Below are 20,385 nucleotides of genomic sequence, written 5' to 3'. Positions count from 1 at the left end.
GTGAAAGTGCTCTTAGAACACTAAGCAGGGAAGCAAGCTCTGTCCCGGTGGAGACGTAATGCAGGGGGGAAGAAGGGAAGTATAATGCATCGGGTTCACCGCTGGAAACTTGAAACGTTTTCAGCTGCTTATCAATGTACAGTCGCCCCACAGTTTTGAATAACACACAGATATGGATCAGAGTTGTATTAAGCAGAGAATATCTCATCAAAATAGAGTTGCTTTTACTGTTTTACCTATACGTGGACTATAAATCTATACAGCATCACATTCAATGATAATATGCTTAAGCGTATTTTTTCCATCCATATGGGAAGAATACGGAAAAGTAATCGCCTATCTCGATGCGTGGGAAATTTCTTGCAAGAACTGGTCAATAAAATCATTTTTCTTTGATCGCAGTACGCAGTTGAAAAAAAAAAATCATTTAAAGTGGAGCTCACTGTTGAAAATTTCTTGACAATTTCTTCCGCAGACATTTTTACTTTTCTTGAGCGGAACAGCATACTTAGCTAAAGGAAATAAAATGTCAATAATATTCCTAGAAACGCTGATTCGTAACTGTGAACCATATCCCAGTTATGAATCAAAGATAAGACGAATCCGAAAGAATCGCCAAATTGTATGCTTTTACTAACATCCCATTCGTTAACCTAGTAGATAGATTGCTGTTATAGTACCGTACACCCCCGTTAATTTGAACGATACCTCATGCAAACCATCGGGGTTCATTTTTAATTTGAACATCTAGTCACCCTAGAATCGTGTTTCTGGTCACCTCTTTCACTGTTTTGTTTTGATTCTGCGTTCCGTTCCACAGCGTTCCATTTCACTTTACTCCGTTCCAGAAGCTAAATGACGTTTGAACCATTTTTAATCTGAACGATGTGCAAATTAGCGGGGTACAAATTAAAAAGTGTTCAGATTAAATGTGGTCAAACCAACGGGGGTACCCGGTATTCTGATCTATAATATGAGTCGATTTGATCCATAATAATGATCCGCCTATCCCACTGATCCACACCTGTGGGCTGGACGTTTGGAATTTCCATCGAAATCGACACTTTTTGTGTGAATAACCGTCAATTTTGAGGTGTATTCCCGAGAACAACTATATTCTGCAGTGTCAGAGAGCTAATTCTGTTTTGTACAGCGTCACCATGATTTTTAACCATATTTTATTCTGAAAAATTACCCTTAGTTGATCCTTAACATGGGATGACTGTACGAAAAGAATGTCAGCAACAACTCGAATTACTTTTGACCAGCCAGATTACCAAAATATTCCTTAGTGCGCCGTCTCGACAACGCAATGGCCTCCGTCGCCGTCGTTTTCGTCGTCTCGTTGGAGGAGCACTCCTTTTGCAGCCCGACTATGACCGCATATTGCTGCAGAGTTGCCACATTTCCACAAACGAATACTTCCTCAGCAATAATACATTATACTTATGAACCTTTTTTCACCTTTCGGTCAGCACTTTTTTATACGAACAGTTCTGTTCAGCACAAAAGCAAACGAAAATCATCCTTTTATTCCACCATTAGAAGATGACGGCACTCTGAAACGCAGCAGAAGGCACACACAAAACGCAATATTTTCCTCCCGTTTTCGATCCGATTCGAAGTGGCGAAGCGCAGGCGATTGTAGAAAATGCACCACAAAATGAATAACAAGAGCAGCAGCAGCAGCAAGTCGAAGCAGCACGAAGAAGAAAGGCAACAATAAGATGCGAAGAAAGAAATCACAGGAGGCCAATAATTTCAATTTCACTGTCTTTTCACTGGGTCAGCGGAAAATTTTCACGATTCAATTCAACACTTCTGAACCACCTTAAAACAATGAATGCACTTTGATCAGGAACTCGCGATTGAATTTCCCCGAAACTCGACTCGATTCCGTCTACTACGCGTCTACACTTTGGAATTTATAATGCGAGACGAGAAAAATATGGCTGCAAAAGGCAGGTCTTCTTCTGATGGCTGGCCGTTCAGTTCAGTTCAGAGTGAGGTTGAGCCAAATAACACACAAACACCGACAAAACATCGACCACGGCGAACGAACCTCACACGATGACTGACTGTCTGCTGATGGCTCTCTTCTGTCCTGTCCTGCCTACTTTGATGATGTTGGCCAACGGTTACTTTGGTTGGAGGAAGAGCAGCAAAAGAGGCAAGCACCGCGCACACGAAACTCCGGAACGATCCGTTCGAGTGAAGCACGATTTTGGAAATGCGAATATCTCGCCAAGAAAATGGAGAAAAAGGGGATAAAATGGTGTGAGTGTGAGTGCAAGCGAGCGAAGAATCGGGCGAAAATGCATTTTTGCCCTCGCCTGCATCAGAATGACAGCTCATTTTGGTAACGGTAACCAGCGTTGCCAAATCTCGCGTAGGTATCAATTCAAAAGGGGCAATAGAGGTCCCCAAGCAAACTGCCACGAACACCAACGCACAATCAATCTTACACGGAGACGGAATTCAACTCAATTTTGGGTTGTTTCAACGCAATTCCGTAGTTGAGCCCAATAACTCAATTTTGGCTAAATTTCCAAGGTCCCCACTAGGTAATTTGGCTTTAATTCCATTGGAAAAATAAACTCAATTTTGGGTTGATTTAACGCAAAATTGAGTTCTTTCAACCCAAACATAAGAAAAGTTGCATTTACCCAAATTTGGCTTATTGGGCCAAAGTACCCCCATTGGGTAGATGCAGCTCTCTCTATTTTTGACAACATTCGTGTGGGAGAAAGAGAAAACCGAGAGATTTTGGGTTGAAACTATAATCGATATACTTAATTTTGGGTAAAGTAAACTCAAAAGTTAGGTAAAAATATTTCTCCGTGTACACAAGTCGATTTCCTCAGAATGAAAACGTATCGATGTTTGTTTCACGTTATTGAGCTTTCGGTCAACTGCAGGCCAACAAGGAAGTGGTTGTTTTGCAGCAATTTTGTTTATATTTGGATTCTCACAGCAAACAAAAGCAATGTTGTGACAGTTCTCACAGCAAACAAAGAAATTTTTGTCAACATTGCACTATTACGCAGGCAACTGGATTGGTCTATGCTCAGATCGTTGATTCTGAGAAAATTCGATTTGAATAACTCGCATAACTCTCGCATAACTTCTGATCTCGCCCTAAAAGCCATTGGTAACCATGGGTGTAGCTCATTGTTTCTGAGCATTTGATTGAATTTACACGTTGTTTAACAACTCTATGGTGAAGAAAGGATCATTATCTACCTACAAGTGATGTTGGTTTGGATGTTTATTCCTTCACTTGCTCAGAAACAATGATCTACACACATGGTTACCAATGGCTTTTAGGGCGTTATCTCAGAGTATGCGAGAATCTCGCATAACTTGAGATCTCGCCCTAAAAGCCATTGGTAATCGAGTGTGTATCTCCTTGTTTCTACGCAAATGAATGGCTCAGGAAGGAAGCTATTACTATTGGGAGATAGAGCAGGATCTTCTCTTAATCGTAGCATTGTTGAATAACACTCAAAAACACGGGTAGTCACAGAATGACTAAATTTTAGTAATTTATGACTATTTTCTATCTGCCTCTCTTTCATTCTGCAGGGAATTTTATTCCTATTTGTCAATTCACCTGGGTTGAAGCATCGCTAAGCTTGACTTAGTGTAGAAATTCACAGCAGAACGAAAGAGAGGCAGATAGAAAATAGTCATTATTGCATAAACTTTAGTAACTCTGTGACTATTTTTATTTCTGAGTGAACGTGTAAATCCATTCGTTTCATCGGTAACAGCAAGCTACACACTCGATTACCAATGGCTTTTAGGGCGAGATCACAGGTTATGCGAGAAATATTGTTCACCACATTTTCAATTCCTGTTTCTTAGTATTCAAATCAATTAATGTGTGTTACAGCTCATACAAAATTTGAAAAAAAAAATTCATACAAAATGCGTTACGAGGGGGTGGGTGGGTATCAAAAATGAGCATTTTTGGCGTTATGAAATATATGAATAAACCCTTATATGAAATTTCTGATAAAATATTGTCTCAGATTTATATCAGTGTAGCCTGTGCGCCCAATGAGAATATGGATTAATGCACGAGTTCACTAATTTGACGTTTGAGCGGTGCCGAATTCACTCGTTGCCATGGTCACGTAAATAACACGGCACCGCTCAAAAGTCAGATAGTGAAGTCGTGCACCGGTCCATATACCGAGGTGAGGAAGAAGACATTTAGTGTGCGTGACATCCGTGTACGGTGCAAAATGTTTCACAACTACAAACAAGCAAGCTCCCATAAGAAGCCGTGGAAATTAGTGACGTAGTTATTTTTGTTTACGTTTTTTCTCTTTACTAATACCACAGACAAACAGACGTAACACTTAGAACGAAGCTTGATCAAAATCATAGTCACGAGGACATATACGCCCAATGCTAAAATCTGTGTGTTTGGCCGATGGGCCAACAGATGGCGGTAGTGTGTGAACGTCAAACACGAACAAAAACGATGCGAGCGCTGCGAGTGGTGGATTGGCCACCTACAATATATTTGAATCGACCGTTTAAAAGGTGGTCGATGGACAACAATGAGAGTGTGACGTCTGTTTGTCTGTGCTAATACATAGCCATTGCTTCTTCTTCCACACCTTAGTATATATTCTCATTGCTGTGCGCCCCAGGGGGGGTATACGCAACGAGATGCGCCTACCGTTCATGTTTTGTGGGTGTATTCGTTTGGCTCACAACGCTGCTAGGCAACCCGCTGTTTGAGTGTTGAAATGCATCAGCATTTGCTGCCTGGCATGGCCCGTGTTCGACTGTTTGGTTCAGCCCGCGTGAGAGATGATGCTGTTTGGGACGGCCCGCCCGAGAGATGATTGTTAGGCGAGCTTTGTTTGTAGTTGACAGCCGTACACCCACACGGATAAAAATGAAAATACTAATTAGAGTGTTTTTTATTCCATTCATGATATTATATATTTATAATCATTGCTCGTCATATACAATATGCATCGCCGTCTTTTAGTTTATACTTTACATTGCATATCCAAAAAATATATTCTTGATTGAATTTTGTGATACCATTGTTACTCTTGGGACTTAATGATTTTACTTTCCTTTCATCGCCAAGTTCAACGGCTGCTTCTAGAAAGTCGAACAAGTTAAGGCTTGATTTCCACACAGCAAACAATTATTTAATATGGCTCGACGTAATACCGTTGATGTAAAAAAATTCCGATGTAATCGTGTTTTCCAGATACATAATCACACCGGTTCGATGTTAAATTACGTCCATTTGAAATTACACAGAAGTGGAATTTATTTTTTTCATTATGTTGGATATATGTAATATTTACATGAACGGAATGTGAATATTACACGCAAACAGCTGCAACCAACTCGTTGCGACTAAGTTGGGTAAAATCACACAACATCAATTTAAGATCGCATTCTTTTGAAATGCGATATTAAATCTAGCAACACTGTTCTGATTTTGTTGCGCACGCGTGCTCGGCCTCAAGCCGCCATTTTCAGTTTACCGCAACCGATGGATGTTGTGTTTTGGTAAGTATTTTTTGCATTTTAAGATGTTATTTGAATTAATTCGTTCTTTCTTTGCAGGAAAATCATTGACGGTGTTGATACATATTGCAATGAGGTAAGTAAGTAGTATGTAAACTCGTTGTATGTAATGTTGAATATGATTTCCGTAGTGATGTTCCGATGCCAAGGAACTTCATTGGGAATATTTTTTCTGAAAATCTTCAATTCCAGCATTCTTAAATGACGGAACACAACTGTTGCTGTCCGAAATCAGCCTATCAGCGGCCTAAAGAACGCCGTCAAGAGTGAATCCTTGAAAATATGGAGAAAGCTCGTCGGATCTAGTGAAACCAAAAGGAATCGAGTGCGAAAAAAAGCGACCACCCAGCGCTCCACGCTAAAGAATCGTTATCGATTCCTCCAAACTACAAGTCAACCCAATGCGTTGGCAGCATCTACGTCTTGCTTGCTCAGCGATGGATCAAAGAACGTATTCCGGTAGCAGTTCGGTGTACCTGTTTCCTCAAGCTGTAACAAATTTCCAACCGGAAGAATCAACAATAAAAGGGGATGTTGCGCTGGAAGCTACATCATCCTCATCTACAAAACTTCCGCCACAGCAACGTTTCGTCAACAGACAGCGTGGACCTCAACCTGGTAAATATAAACCATTGGATGAAGGCTACGATTCCATCGCACATGGCAAAAAACGAACCATTCCTGGCTGGTCCACCGAAGGCACACGGGTGACCATGATTTCGCTCTACATGGGATGTAGCGGAGACACCAGCTGCTCCGCTGTTTTGGGTAAGTAACGATTCTATAACATTCTCCCCTGAAAGCACCATTTCTCAGAACACTATCAGGGCTGATAGCGCCTGAGTATTTCACAATTGGGAATATTAGAGATCACATGCTTAAAAAGAGATTAATCAGGAACAAAATAAATAGTCCAATCAGGAACCAGGAGAACTTCAAGAGTAATTTTATATATTAAGTATTTTATTAAAGATTACTGAAGAATCCAACCAGACACTTCTCTGAGAGCATTTCTATGATTTTCTTTAGGGCTTCGTGACATTACGCCAGATGTTACTCAAGGCATTTTTCGGGAATTCAACGCGTTTATAGTTCTTCACAATTAGGCTGACCATAAGCCAACCAGATAAAAACGGGACAAATAAAAACCAAAAACAAAACAATTTTAAAAGACATAGATTATGCGATTGTGCTACTTTTTTTGACCCGTTCCCTTGTAAAGCAATGCAGCTCAAAAAAGTGCAATAATAGTCTTTACCCGAGCAGGCGAAAAATGCTAAGCAATACCAAATTTTGATATGGACATACAAAAAAGATATTAACTTGAAAGATATAAGAGTTAAAAGATCCGAAAATAATATCTAAAATTTACTCCTGGAATACTATAGCATATCATATTTAGCTTTTATAAGGTCTCACCAATATCAGCGAGCTATTCCTTAGATCTTCCAACATCAAATTCAGCTATGGCTCAGAAGTTCCAGGAATAAAATTTTGATATTATCTTCAGATCTTTTATCTCTTATGCCAATCAAATCAATATCTCGATTTAATGGTCAGAACTTTGCTTCTGCTCGGGTAGTGAGATAGTGTTGAGTTAGAAAGATCAATGAGCTACCAAAGAAGGAGATATTTGATCATTCTCGACTAAATACATATTGCCAAAAATACATAATGTTCACCACCTTGAAATGCGAAAGGTTATGACAATTATGAGTGTTAGAACTTTTCGGATAACTGAGCTCTTCGGGGAAACGGTTTTTTTTTTTGGGGAACTTGCATTCTGAGAACTGGCGTTGGGAGAACGACATTCGGGAAACCGCCATTCGAGGGAAAGTAGCAGAACCAGATTATGCAATCCCAAGCTACATGTCTATATGATTCTATAAAAGTCACTTAAGAACCTTGAAGCGCATTCTTTGATTTCCAAAAAGCAGCGTTTTTTAAGAATTTCCCAAAAAAAATCGTTACACTTTTCAATTTTCCAATTCAAGCTTAAATTTTTCTAATATTTCATTACTTTATTGAAATATCCAATTTTTAAACAGGTAATCCAATCAATAACGTATCAGAAGTAAACACATATTTGTTCTTTTTCATATAAGGTATTATAGAATAATTATCTTATGAAGATCCGTATTTTGGAAATCCACCAAAATTTTTCATAAATATTAGTAAAGAAACGCAAAAAGTTAAGCAGAAGCGTGTACGGATCAAGTTAAATGTTTAATTCCCTACATTTAACTCTGTATGAGAAACTAATAATTGCTTGGAAAATAGATGAGTAAGACAATAAACTCTGAAATATTTCTAAAAACTGTTTGTTATGTTGTTATTTTTATTGTTTTACTGGTGTTGTAAATTATGTGCCAATTCTCCATTTCCTAAAATACGGGACAGTTCGGGCATTTTCCACAAAACGACATAACAGCCCGTCGAGTTTAAGATCATCGTCTATAATCACGGATTCGAATTTACTTCACATTTTGGAATTGCAATGCTCCTGGCTTCAACAATGGAATTTGTTGAAGTTTCAAGAGCATTGTCAATATCAAAATCCTACAGATGCTTCTAGCTATCGTCCAATCAGTTTGCTATATCAAGTTTTGTTTGTAAAGAAATGTTAAGCTGAATAGCTGAATCAGCTGAAGAAGCTGATAGGATTAAGAATCGCTTCATGGGATATTTGAAATGTAACAGGGACATGATCATAATCAAAATATGCACAATGTAATATCTTTCCGAGAAAAATATAAATATGATCAAAACAAATTACATTTTTATGTTCAACGGTGCGAAAATCTGTAGTGGGATTTTTATGCGATTACTTTTCATCATGGAACAATTTGACTTGCTGTTGTTTCCTAATTTTTTCGAACAAATCATATTATTCTATTAATGCAGCTGAAAAAGCATTGGAAGATATGTTGAAAACTGAACTCAACTCAATTTTGACGAAAATGCAGATGGGACTGACTTGCGATTCACGGCAGTATTCGTATTACAAAAAATCCTCAAAATGAAATTCCTAAATTGGTTTCAAAGAAATATTATGAAAAAAAAAGAAAAAAAAACATTTGCATGAGAACGAACATTGTACAAGTACTTCTTAAGAATTCTAAAGGTCTAGAGGTTAAGCAATTTCATAATATTTTACAACCAGAAGGAAATCTTAGAGGAATTTCATGAATAAGTTTTACAAGAAATTTTATGATTTTTTTTCTATAAAAAAAAATTTGCAGGATATCCAGATCTTCTTATGATTTTATTCAAAGGCGATTTTATAAAGTACATATTACAATAATCAGAAAGAAATATTGGAGGAAATTCATAAATTAATCGCTAAACAACCTGGAAAGGAAAAAAACGTATGGATGGATTCCAAAAAGAAAGCCTGACAGGATTAAAAAAAAACTTCTCTATTCTATTATGGAGAAAACTCAAAAGCAATTAATAAAGAAATTCTAAATGCTCAATTTATTCTATGTGGCACAATTCCACGAAGAACTTTTAGATAAATTGTACAAGAAACTATTGCTGGATTTACCAAAAACTGGTAATATAATGGAACAATTCTAAAAGTAACTATAGGTTCGAATTACATTATTAAATCCAGAAAAAAACACTGGATGAATAACATAAATGTTTCATAAATTCATATTCATATAAATTCAATTTGATAAAAGTACACTAAAACTATATGAGAAACTCATGGAACATCTACACTCAAGAAAACAACCCCCTTAAATAAAGGTGCATTTGTGCATACATTGGTCGAATTTTCATTCTCATTAATTGTATGTGTACCTCATATCAAATAAGCTCGTAATCAATATTATGTATTTGAGTAACATACCTATATCATTTGAAGAACATTCAAAGTATGTGCAAAGTTCATACCCTTCTGGAAAACATTGTGTAAATAAACATGGTCTCCGAAAAATGTTTCCGCGATTGTGATCTCCTCGGTGTACTCAAATAACAGTATTTCAACGATATCTTGATTGAATATACAGGTATTTAGAAAAGAAAAAAAAACTATCTCAGTGGTTTTTTAACATTTATTTACTTTTGTGCAGATGCGAGAGTCTTGAAACAAAGAGTTCCTGAACAGCAGCGGGACCAAATGTTACAAGCCATAAACGAAATCGAGGATAAGTTCCACTAAGAATGATAATATGCAGATGTAACTTCCGTGTGATAACATGTCTTTTAATAATAAGTTTGTTTCAATAAACTTTTATGAAGTTTGCTCATTATAACTGTCCATTGTTGATTGTTTCTTGGATCTTATTTCATTGGAATCATGTGTGTGTGTGTGTGTGATTCCGATAAAACATTTCTGATCCAAGAAACGAAAAATGGAAATTATTCCTTTTAATGTTAAGAAAAAGGTCGCTACAATATATTTAATATATTCCATATATTCCATTCAAGCCAGCTATGAAAAATATGTGTTTCGATCATGATTTCAATGAAGATAGAGATTGGTGATGATTTATTGGTTTCGCACATACTATGTATGGGCATACCCGGATAAAAACGTATCATTCAGTGAATGGAATAAACCATTAATGTACAATATAACGTATTGGATACAATACAGCGTATTGTAATTGAATGTCGAAGCAATATTATTCATGTTTGGATATACAATTCAAAAACAATATAATGTATTGTAACAGAACATTGTATTGTTTTTAATTGGTTTTATACCTTACAATTTTGGTCAAATTCCTATTTTCGCGTAAAACAACTGTTGCTTTTTTCTATGTAGCTTTGCTGAAAGAAATAAACAAAACAAGTTCAAAAAGCAAGAAATGTTGGGTGGAAAATATTCAAAAAGTAAAAATAAGTAGTTTTTTAGAAGTCACTTGACATTAGCTGTAACGACGAATGCAACCATGATACAGTTTGTTGAATTGTTTTTGTATTGTACAACAATACACGAATTGCTTATCAAGACAATACATGAACAATATATCGTATTGTATTTTCAATATGTTTGTATGAGAAAATATCTATATTTGTGTTGTTACGATACTTAACCACCCATACATTATATTGCAAAAATCTTATATACCATACAGTGAACTGTTCAAAACAATATATTGTACTGTAATTGTATTGTCATTTTACAATATACTGTATTGTATTTCCAATATATTGAATGGTACTGTTTCAATACGTTATATTGTTTTTGTATTGTATTTTTTATCCGGGTACCTCCATTGCAAAAATCCATATGGGTTGGCACATGAATCAAATGGGAAGTTTATCTTGAGTGTAGAAACGTTTCTAAAGGAATTGCGGGAAAAAGTCAAAAGCAAGTCTTGTGGAAAATATTGAAGGAATGCTATAATGTCAGGACAATATCCTCATGTAGTTTTATAAGAAGCTCATGTAAAAAACACAATAATCTCCCGAAAAAAGCTATAAGGTATTCCTTTATGAAATTCATGATGATCTTTATGATAAATTTTAAAAGCAACTCTTCAAGTAATAGGGTAACGACTGTTTATTTCGTTCTTAATCGCTTACAGTTGGCGCCAGCGGCAAAAAGTACAGGCAACAACCTTTCGAACATTCAGTTTCTTTCACCGGCCGCCGAGCGACGACACTGTTGTTTGTATTCCTCCTACTGATCACGCTACGCTGGATTCTCAAATTTCTCAAACTTTCAACACAAGCGCATGGAAGAATGGTAGTCGGAGAACTGTCAAAACGTATGGAAAATAATGAAAAACGTAAATTACTTGCAATTTGGAAACTGGATCAAAAAAGTAGTGATTAGAAATCAAGTGTGAAGTGAATACATAACTTTTTGTGTTTAGTTCATCTTCCATAGAGCTTTCTTTGCTTCAGGATTTCGTTTTTACTACCACTGAAAAAGAGCCATCTATTGCCTTTTCAGTTTTGAATATCGCCCTATTACAATAAAAAAAAACTGAGGTGGGTTATTATATTTCGTTTATTCATCGGGGCATATGTTTATGGGCCATAATATTGCTGTGCACGTTTGAAATGCAAATATCAAATGCGGGAACAACAAACGCGGTATGATTTTTCTCAAGGAAGGCGAAGTCAAAATTTTATTTTCTTTGCTAGGGTGGCGGTGATTTGGATCATGGTTGTTAAGTATCCTTTGGTTGCTTTGTGTTACCGCATTTGAAGCCCAGTTAGCCAAGTTTTGCACGTCAAACGCAAACAGCAATAACACCATTATCTTCAAACTTTCAAATGATTTTAGAACATTTAAAATAGTTAGTGAAGACTGAAGATTTACAAAACTCGTAGAAAACCATAAATGAATTTCAAAGCTTTTATGATCCATGCGAGAAGACTAAGTAGGGTAAGTGTTCCCTTAGTTGTGGGTGTTCCTATAGTTGCGGTAGTTGCGTTTCGCTGCGTTTTCACTGATTTTATTGCATTAGCCACAGAAACGACACTGTCAATCAACGTATTGGCTTGTTGATACACGTCCAAATTGCTTGAAAACTGATGAAAAATCACTATATTTTCTAAAACTGTTCTTGCTTGTACCAATAGTTGCGGTAAAGTGTTCCTATAGTGGAGGATCCCATAAGAAAACAACGGATACCGCAACTATAGGAACACAAATTAAAAATATACCGCAACTAAAGGAACAGTGTACTAATAGTGGAGGTATTATTTTTCACTGACATGCCGTGGATTACTACGATGAAATCATTTTTCTCATTAAGTCAATGGTCGTTACTTCTCGTTACAACATTAACATGTTCATTAATTACGCTTCTTGAATTAAGGCGGTTAAATGAAGTTCAATCGCGCTTAGTACCTCCACTATTGGTACATCTACCCTATTAATGTGGGACAAAATTTAAATTCTCGCTCCAGTCTACTTTTTGGATTGCATTTAGGTCCCATAACAACTGTACAAAAGTTCAGCTCGATCGGAGAAACTATATTTTAGCGCCAGCCGTTCAAAGTTTGCATGGGATTTACTATGGGAAAAGTTACTTTTACAAAGAAAAATCGCCAGAGGTCGCCCATTGTCCTCTATAAAAATTCTGAACACAGACTTAGATAGGTATTTTTACGATGAAGAATATTGCCGAAGACACGAAACAATCCGCGAAACAATCCGACACATGTGAAAAAAGTTATTCAATGAAAACCTATTGGCAAGGCGACGTTGATTAACACGTAAAGGAATAACAATGATAACAAAATCGGGCAAAATCTCCGAATAGTCTATGTCCAATAACTTTTTTCACAAGCATCGGATTGCTTTGCGTTCTTCGGCAATGTTGTTCATCGTAGAAATACCTATTGAGATCTGAGTTCAGAATTTTTATAGAGGACAATGGGCGATCCAGAGTACCAGAGGGTTTTCTGAAGCGGGTTTGTTGAATCTTTGCATCTAAGATTTCCCCAAAGCAGAAAAAAAATGAAAACTCATATTTCCGTTAAACATTTGAATAGAACTTCCGTTTAAAATATCGATCCGTTGTAGTATACTTAAATTATATATATTTATGTATAATTCAATAATATATTCTTTTGTTATTTTTTTTAGAACGGCACGAAAAACATGAACGAGCTCTACGATTCATTTCACTGTTGGCTGAAAGAAACTAATCACTACCTGAAGTGCCTGCAGGCTTGAATTTAATCTCTGTCCACTGCGGGTTCTCGGACTATCACCTGAAGCGCTCCAGTCGTTATGCTGCATCATTTTAAAGTTTTTGAAGCAATAAAAATGAAATAAATAATGTAAATTTATTTTTTTTTGTTTGAAACATATCTTATTTTACTATCAAATCAAATTCCCTTCAATGGTTGATTAAATTGTTTAAATCGATCCCAAAACATATGAGACTCAATAACTTAGTCTGTGGGTAAAACCCAATTTAACATCATAACTATTATTTAAAAGCGAAAAAATATTAAAAAGCAATTTAATCAACCATTGAGTAGAATTTGGGATCGCTTTTTTTTCGCACGGGGGATTTGCGATCGCTATGATTACATAGTTTTTATATTACACCGCATCGATTACATCGTATTTTGTACGTCGAATATATTACATCGGAAAAATTACATCGGTCGCTTTCATTACACCAATAGCCCGCGAGTACGTCGGGCTGTGTAATATTACACAACCGAGGGAATGACTTGGTTGCAGCAGTTTCGATGTAATATTCAACAACTTTTTTTGCTGTGGCAGATAGTAAATTGAGATCTACAAGGTAAGTTAATCTGATTCATTATGTTACTTTAAAGAAAATCCCATTTATCGAACTGTTCCGTCTACCAACAGTTCTACAGAAGCAGGAAAAGGAGCTGGCCGGAAGATTCCAGAGAAGGAATGAATTTCATCGATCTATTGAGCAGACTATTGTGATAACTGTGTGGAGTAATGGATCTTTCTCATTAAGGTCCAGAACGTTGTTCCTAGTCATCCCAAAACAAGGCGTTCGCAGCCAAATCAGGATTATCCAGTTATAAAATTATCCAGTGCCAACAGCAAGAGGAGTAGCTGCATTAGTTCTTACTTGCACCGGCTACATGGTAGAACCCAAAAGTGCGACGGAAACGAAACGATGCCTGGAAAACAGCACTTATACATGATTACATATGAGATAATTAATGAGTGAAATAAATAAACTTGTTCTTTTGCTATTAATTATTTTGCTCTCATTTTGATTTCATTGTTTTATGTTTGTGTATTGAAATATGTTCTTTATGCTTAATTGGATTTATAAGGCTTTTAAGCATCAAGCGGATAATTGCCCAATATGCATTAGTTTGAATTAATGTCGTTTATACAAGCAATGCATATTGCCATAATATGCCTTACCAGGGGTGAATAGATCGAATAGGATTTTAGTATGATAATTAAGCTATTTAGAATGCTTTTATTTCTGCGTGCACCCTGGTGCGCCCTTCTCCGCACGATCTCTTCCGTTTCGAATTCGCCCTTTTGAAACGTTGTTGCTAATATCGTATTCCCACCCGCATGTGGATACCTTGGCATTGTGCTACCAAATAAAATTTCGCCCGATGCAACGGAAGATCTGTCAGTCTGTCACCGCCCACTTTTCGCTTTTCGTTCATCAAAACTCTCAGATCAAAACAAACCTGCAATCAACAAAACGAATAACAAAATTTTATACAATACTTTGCACTCTTTTAACTTTTCATCAACTCAAAATGACAGCCAAATCGTCCAGTAGTTTAGATACCAGGGCAGAGCTTGCTGAATTGGTGAAAAGAAAGGCAGAAATATCGGTAAGCTTTAAAGCAGAGCGATGGCGCTTGTTTTCTAATGAAGCCTGAATGTTGTTCACCTTCTCATTGATTTTTTTTTTAGGAAACCCTCGCAAATCTTGAGCGGCAAATCTATGCTTTCGAAGGTTCCTATTTGGAGGATACGCAGCTTTACGGAAACATCATTCGGGGATGGGACCGTTACCTGACCACAAACAAAACGACCAACTCCAAGGCGGACAAACGGAACCGGAAGTTCAAGGAAGCGGAACGATTGTTCTCCAAGTCATCCATCACTTCGATGGCCGTAAGTTGTGTAAAGCTACAGATTTAGTCCAGAGCTGGTGGCAGGATTCTTTTTAAAGTTTTGGTCTATATTTTAAAGTTTCCTTTTTAAATGAAAGGTCTCCAAAGTCTCTTTGTTCCGAATTAAGTATTTTTTCCCATTTTTCTGCCTATAGTGAATCCTGCTAACAAATCCTGGAGCACCCTGACATACCTTCAGAGGCTAGTACACGACTTTTCCACTAGTTCTTCAGGATTTTTTTTCAGAATCCTTGAAGCAATGCTTCAGGTATTCTTCTATTGATTTATCCAGATTCCTTCTGGCATACTTTCAGGGATTCCTCCAGAAGAATTTCTAGAGCTTTGTTTACAGGATGTCCTTGAGCAATCCAACGTTTCTCTCTCCTTTAAGTACCATAAGGTCTTTTCCTGTTGATGTATTTCAAATAAATAAGGATTTTATCAGAGACTACCAGGGTTTACTCTAGATATTTTTACTAACTCTTTCACTGATTTCCTCAGTTGTTAGTATAGGAGTTCTTCCAAGCAAATCCACAAAGAATCACTTTAAAGTTAAATACGTCTTTAATTGCAGGCCGTGAGTGGTTTGGTAGACCCGAACGACGCTAAGCATGACCGTAACAGCGAATCGGATTCGATGACCAACGACGATTCGAGCGACAACCAAATCGGTGCCATCAATTCCAGTTCATCGCTCTCTGCAACCCACGATCCGGCGGCAGTCAAAACGCCCGTGAGCAAGAGCTTGAATTCATCCAAGAGCAGCACCATCGAGAAATCTTCGTCCTTCTTGAACCGCCCTGTAACTCCAACCAAAGAAGCCGCGAATACAGGTTCGGCGAAGGAATCGAGCACACCGAGCAGCACCGCCAAGCACAAGGCAGCAAACGTTAGCTCGGTGAAGAAAAACAGCTCCAACAAGAAGGTTCGTCATCGTTAAGCTTTCCCGAACAGGTAGGGAGCCGAATCCTATTCTTGGCACTTTTGACTCACTTGGGCAGTGGGGTTTTTTGAAAGCTCAAATTTGGCCACAATATGCGTCGTACTGGAGCGCTTCGTACTGCAAAGTTTCAGACCATTCGGCCGAGAAAAACCCCCCATGCCAAAGTGAATCTTGGAGGTGCCCAAGTGGTTCTGCACCCTACCTACCCAAATATTGCACTTTTAGAACGGATTTTAATTGTCAAGAACACAACACTATGGATCTTAAATGCTTGTAATTGTATGTTTCAATAGAACTAACTTATGGTTAATTAGAGACGAAATCTGATAGCGATGGTCAGCTACGTTGTGAATATCACATCCTTAGTTATATCAAAACGACGGTAACCAAATAGTGGTAAACGTGCAGCTATTCAGCAAGATCACACTATGGGTTACGGGTTAGCTTAGCAAAGCTGATTAGTCTTAACTTCACAAGCACAGTTTGCGATCGAAAAAAAAAAGTTTACATAGAAATCTTCAGTTTCGGTAGGATTCAAACCATGTGAACTGTCCTATTGAACAGTGCGCGCCCATTGTGTTTCTGCCTCAGTAACAGAACAGCTATACCGTTGCTATTCTGGCGACACTGGATTGGAGTGACAGAGCTGCCGCCTATCACAAGCGTCAGTTATAATTAAAACAAAACACGAAAGAGGTGAATTTCCACGTTTATTGAAAGTTTACTAGCTAAAATCTATTATAAATCTTAGTGAACTATATGAAATTGAAAGGTAATCCTATAAATTATGAACTCATACAAACTGTTGATCAATTAATGCTATTTAGACTAAGACCACAGACAAACAGACGTCACACTCTCACCATTGTCCATCGACCACCTTTTCAACGGTTGATTCAAAAATATGGTAGGTGGCCAATCCGCTACCCACAGCGCTCGCATCGTTTTTGTTCGTGTTTGACGTTTACACACTACTGCCATCTGTTGGTCCGTCGGCCAAACACACCGATTTTAGCATTGGGCGTACATGTCCTCGTGACCTGGGAGGGAGAAACCAATACAAAATTTGTCTACGTCACAGTGAGCCGAGATTTTGCTGTTACGAACTGTCACTGTGAGCACGGTTCTTAAACAATGGACAAACATGATAAAAGTGCGTAATTAGCCAAAGCATATTTTTGCATTTCATCAAAAGTAGCAAAAAATCGAGTTAGAATCAATTCATGCACAGGTTAACAGTCTCGGTGTGCTGATTGCGTAAATTCGTGTCGTCAATAGTCTTAGCACTGACAAACAGACGTAACACTTAGAGTAAATCTCGATCCGAATCATAGTCACGAGCTGGGAGTGGATGACAGAGCCACGCACGATTGCTTCCTGGAAGCCCAACTCACGACTCCGCTACCAAAAAAAATGAGAAAACCAGAAGTGGATTTTCGGTCCTTGGTGTCACCGTCGCAGTAAACTTCCTTTACCATTCGCTGCTAGCTGTAACTGGTGATTTCGAGTGCTGTAGAGATATCTCTCATACTCTACACTCTTCGCTTTTGTCCAGTCCCTAACTCGTGGCTGGCTGACGGATCGTCCGAGAATCGATGCGGTCATCGAAATATCCGGCCGTGAATTTACTGCAATGTACAGCAAACCATCCACCAGACTTTGGTACCGGGTACCCCCGTTGGTTTGACCACATTTAATTTGAACACTTTTTAATTTGTACCCCGCTAATTTGCACATCGTTCAGATTAAAAATGGTTCAAACGTCATTTAGCTCATGGAACAGAGTAAAGTGGAATGGAACGCTGTGGAACGGAACGCAGAATCAAAGCAAAACAGTCAAAGAGGTAACCAGAAATACGTTTCTAGGGTGACTAGATGTTCAAATTAAAAATGAACCCCGATGGTTTGCATAAGGTACCGTTCAAATTAACGGGGCTGTACGGTACTGGTCGCTATTCGAAATAACAGCTGAATCCTCCTCCTTTTGCTGGTAACCAGGGTCCATTGGGATTTTCGACCCTTTCGCATCCGTCTGGCCGAACCGTGCAGCAAGCTTGGTGATATAGCCTTCCTGATTGATGAGGTACCCATTTTGATGTTTGGTCACTCGCCCTCAGGACTTGCTAAAGCTTCTTCATAACTGCGTGACTCAGCAACCGAATCTAACACCATGCCAATAGTTTCGCGATAACGTACTGGTGGTATACCCTTGGTTTGACGATTCGATCTACGAGGGGTCGCAGCGGCTTCATCCAACCCGGCATCATTCACGTTGATTCATCAGCAGTGTCATAATCGCAATTTTCATCCTCCAGGTGATCGTCATCCCTGTCCTACTCATCCAACGGTTCTGAATTGACCGTCGGCGTTACTTCAACAGCGGTTGGCTTGATCCCTAACTCGAAATCGACGACGTTCTTCGCTTCATGATGCCGAATGACATTCTCGCATCACGGCTGATAATCACTCGTCGAGTCGTTCGGTCCAGGAAGCGATATGCTTTGTGGTCCGGTGAGTACCTTACAAACATTAGTTTCGTCTATGTAGGGCTTAAATTCTTCCTCTTCTGCTTGGGGACGTGAACGTGCGCCGCACTGCCGAAAATTTTCAGGTGCGTCACATCCGGCTTCCTTCCATATCAGAACTCAAACGGGGTTGGTTGAACCGATTTCGATGGCAGTGTATATAAACGTCAGTATTTAACGCCTCAGCCCAGTAGCACTCTGGAGGATTGGCATCAAACAACGTGTACTGGCTCATCTCGACCAGGTACCGATTCTTCCTCTCGGCAACACCATTTTGTTGGGGGAATAGCTTGCGGTGAACTGCGCTCGAATACCTTCACGTTTGTAGAAAGCCCTCAGCGCACTTCCTGTGTATTCGCCTCATTGGTCGCTTCTGACTATTTTCGGCGGTCGGCCGAACTGGGTCTTCATCATGGCCACGTACTCCATTATCTTCTCTGGTACATCTTCTTTCTTTCTTAGCAGGTACAGGACACAAAATCTGCTGTAGTCGTCGATGATGGTCATAAAATAACGGCATCCACACACCAACACGTTCTCAACAGGGCCGCAAACGTCGGTGTGCACGAGGTCGAGCACGGCAGTGGATTTGCTCTCCACCGATTTCGGAAATGGTTTCCGACTCATTTTGGCCTTCTGGCAGCAGTCGCATCCTTTTCGCACACCGCAATCATACACCTTCAGTCCATTCACCAGGTCCTTCTGTACCATTTCTCCGAGAGCGTTGGGGTCACGATGCCCAAAGCGCCGATGCCACACGTGTTGGCAGTTCACGTTGTGGTGATCTTTCGCAGCCATCAAAACTTCTTTCGAGGTTCTAACCTTGTGGAGTCCACTAGTCTTGATCGCGACTGTTGCCAATTTGCCTCCGACGAGAATCCGGCACCCTACTTCCCTCCCCTTGGTTATGCGACCTTGCCGCGATGGGAGGGCATAATCCATTAGCCCATATGATGGAAACCAAAGGCGTAACCTGTAGTAGTGGTATCACATTTTGGCATTTTTTTGTTTAAAGCCGCGTCATAATAATATGGCATAGACGCAATAATATCTCGGATGTGATCCAACGGACATTCTGCGTCATTGATAGAATTGATGCCCATTTCAAATAATTAATCTATTTGAAGTGGACATTAATACTATTGGTGACGTTCAGTTTGCCTTTTGCTAACCAGAATGATCCGTAGCCACTCTTACAATTAGCTAGCTAGATACATCGTTATCATATACGACGTAGGGAATACTTAGGAACTCTTAGGAAAATGACTAGTAGATTCACTGAGTAGAAATAAGTGGCGACAATCTTATTTTAATATGGTTTTTACATGGCCATAATAAGGAATACCTCTTTTGTTACAGCGGTATAAATCTAATTCCAGCTTCATTTTTGCAAAATTTACAAGTAGAAAGTAGGCGTTGTGAAGCATTGCATTTGCCACCGAAAAGTGAATCTTGTAGGAGACTGTAATAGAAGCCTAAGGTAACTTTACTCTTCAATATTCACTATAAAAATGACTATGGAAAGTAAGACGCTGAGATCGATCATTAGGGTACACTTGCTAGTTTCGATAAATTGTTGAACAGACAAGGAAAGCGATTTTTTTCTTTAAGGATATATGAACGTAATGACCAATAAATACTTTTAACCACAAAAAATGAAATAAACTAGAACTACTACTAAACAGCCTAATTTTGCTAAGACTTGACGACAATTGACATTTAAGACTCTAATCTTACGTAAAAGACAGGAGTAATCAGAATAGCACTTGAATGACAAATTATTCAAAA

General features: G+C 38.5%; 3 protein-coding genes across 8 annotated transcripts in view; 2 read left to right on the top strand and 1 right to left on the bottom strand.

Annotated features, from left to right (window-relative positions):
• The window catches only part of LOC5575938 (akirin), a 30,542-nt gene extending 28,288 nt beyond the window's left edge, over positions 1 to 2,254 (bottom strand). For 3 of the 5 annotated variants that reach the window (XM_021843472.1, XM_021843470.1, XM_021843475.1), the window contains exon 1: positions 1,831 to 2,254. The gene's annotated coding sequence lies outside the window, so the exon portion shown is untranslated. The remainder of the gene's footprint in view (positions 1 to 1,830) is intronic. The other 2 variants (XM_021843471.1, XM_021843474.1) reach the window with 2 other exon arrangements.
• A 2,945-nt stretch (positions 2,255 to 5,199) lies between these two features.
• LOC5563628 lies at positions 5,200 to 13,335 on the top strand. Of its 2 annotated transcripts, XR_002500220.1 has the most exons (4): positions 5,200 to 5,550; positions 5,608 to 5,644; positions 5,761 to 6,336; positions 13,130 to 13,335. XR_002500220.1 is itself a non-coding variant. In XM_021843469.1 (2 exons), exons 1-2 carry the CDS (start codon positions 5,970 to 5,972, stop codon positions 13,189 to 13,191), a joined length of 429 nt encoding a protein of 142 aa, XP_021699161.1. In that variant the 5' UTR covers positions 5,700 to 5,969; the 3' UTR covers positions 13,192 to 13,335. The 2 variants fall into 2 exon arrangements, 1 of the variants encoding a protein (XP_021699161.1); XM_021843469.1 differs by lacking the exons at positions 5,200 to 5,550; positions 5,608 to 5,644 and having other exon boundaries at positions 5,700 to 6,336.
• Positions 13,336 to 14,638: 1,303 nt separating this feature from the next.
• LOC5575943 (chromatin modification-related protein MEAF6) lies at positions 14,639 to 16,394 on the top strand. The gene is made up of 3 exons (XM_001662245.2): positions 14,639 to 14,844; positions 14,927 to 15,130; positions 15,704 to 16,394. Exons 1-3 carry the CDS (start codon positions 14,767 to 14,769, stop codon positions 16,067 to 16,069), a joined length of 648 nt encoding a protein of 215 aa, XP_001662295.2. The 5' UTR covers positions 14,639 to 14,766; the 3' UTR covers positions 16,070 to 16,394.
• The last annotated feature ends 3,991 nt before the right edge of the window (positions 16,395 to 20,385 follow it).

The sequence above is a fragment of the Aedes aegypti genome, chromosome 2 (assembly GCF_002204515.2).
Source record: "Aedes aegypti strain LVP_AGWG chromosome 2, AaegL5.0 Primary Assembly, whole genome shotgun sequence".
In the NCBI taxonomy this organism is placed as follows: Eukaryota; Metazoa; Arthropoda; class Insecta; order Diptera; family Culicidae; genus Aedes; species Aedes aegypti.
Note: the sequence above shows the minus strand (reverse complement) of the source record. Positions and strands in the feature narration are given on the sequence as shown.

Excerpts from the sequence above, each read along its gene's own strand:
- LOC5563628 (XM_021843469.1), top strand. The coding sequence starts at position 5,970 with ATGCGTTGGCAGCATCTACGTCTTGCTTGCTCAGCGATGGATCAAAGA. Across the intron at positions 6,337-13,129 it reads CAGCTGCTCCGCTGTTTTGG|AACGGCACGAAAAACATGAA; the intron begins GTAAGTAACGAT and ends TATTTTTTTTAG.
- LOC5575943 (XM_001662245.2), top strand. The coding sequence starts at position 14,767 with ATGACAGCCAAATCGTCCAGTAGTTTAGATACCAGGGCAGAGCTTGCT. Across the intron at positions 14,845-14,926 it reads AAAGAAAGGCAGAAATATCG|GAAACCCTCGCAAATCTTGA; the intron begins GTAAGCTTTAAA and ends TTTTTTTTTTAG. Across the intron at positions 15,131-15,703 it reads CATCCATCACTTCGATGGCC|GCCGTGAGTGGTTTGGTAGA; the intron begins GTAAGTTGTGTA and ends CTTTAATTGCAG.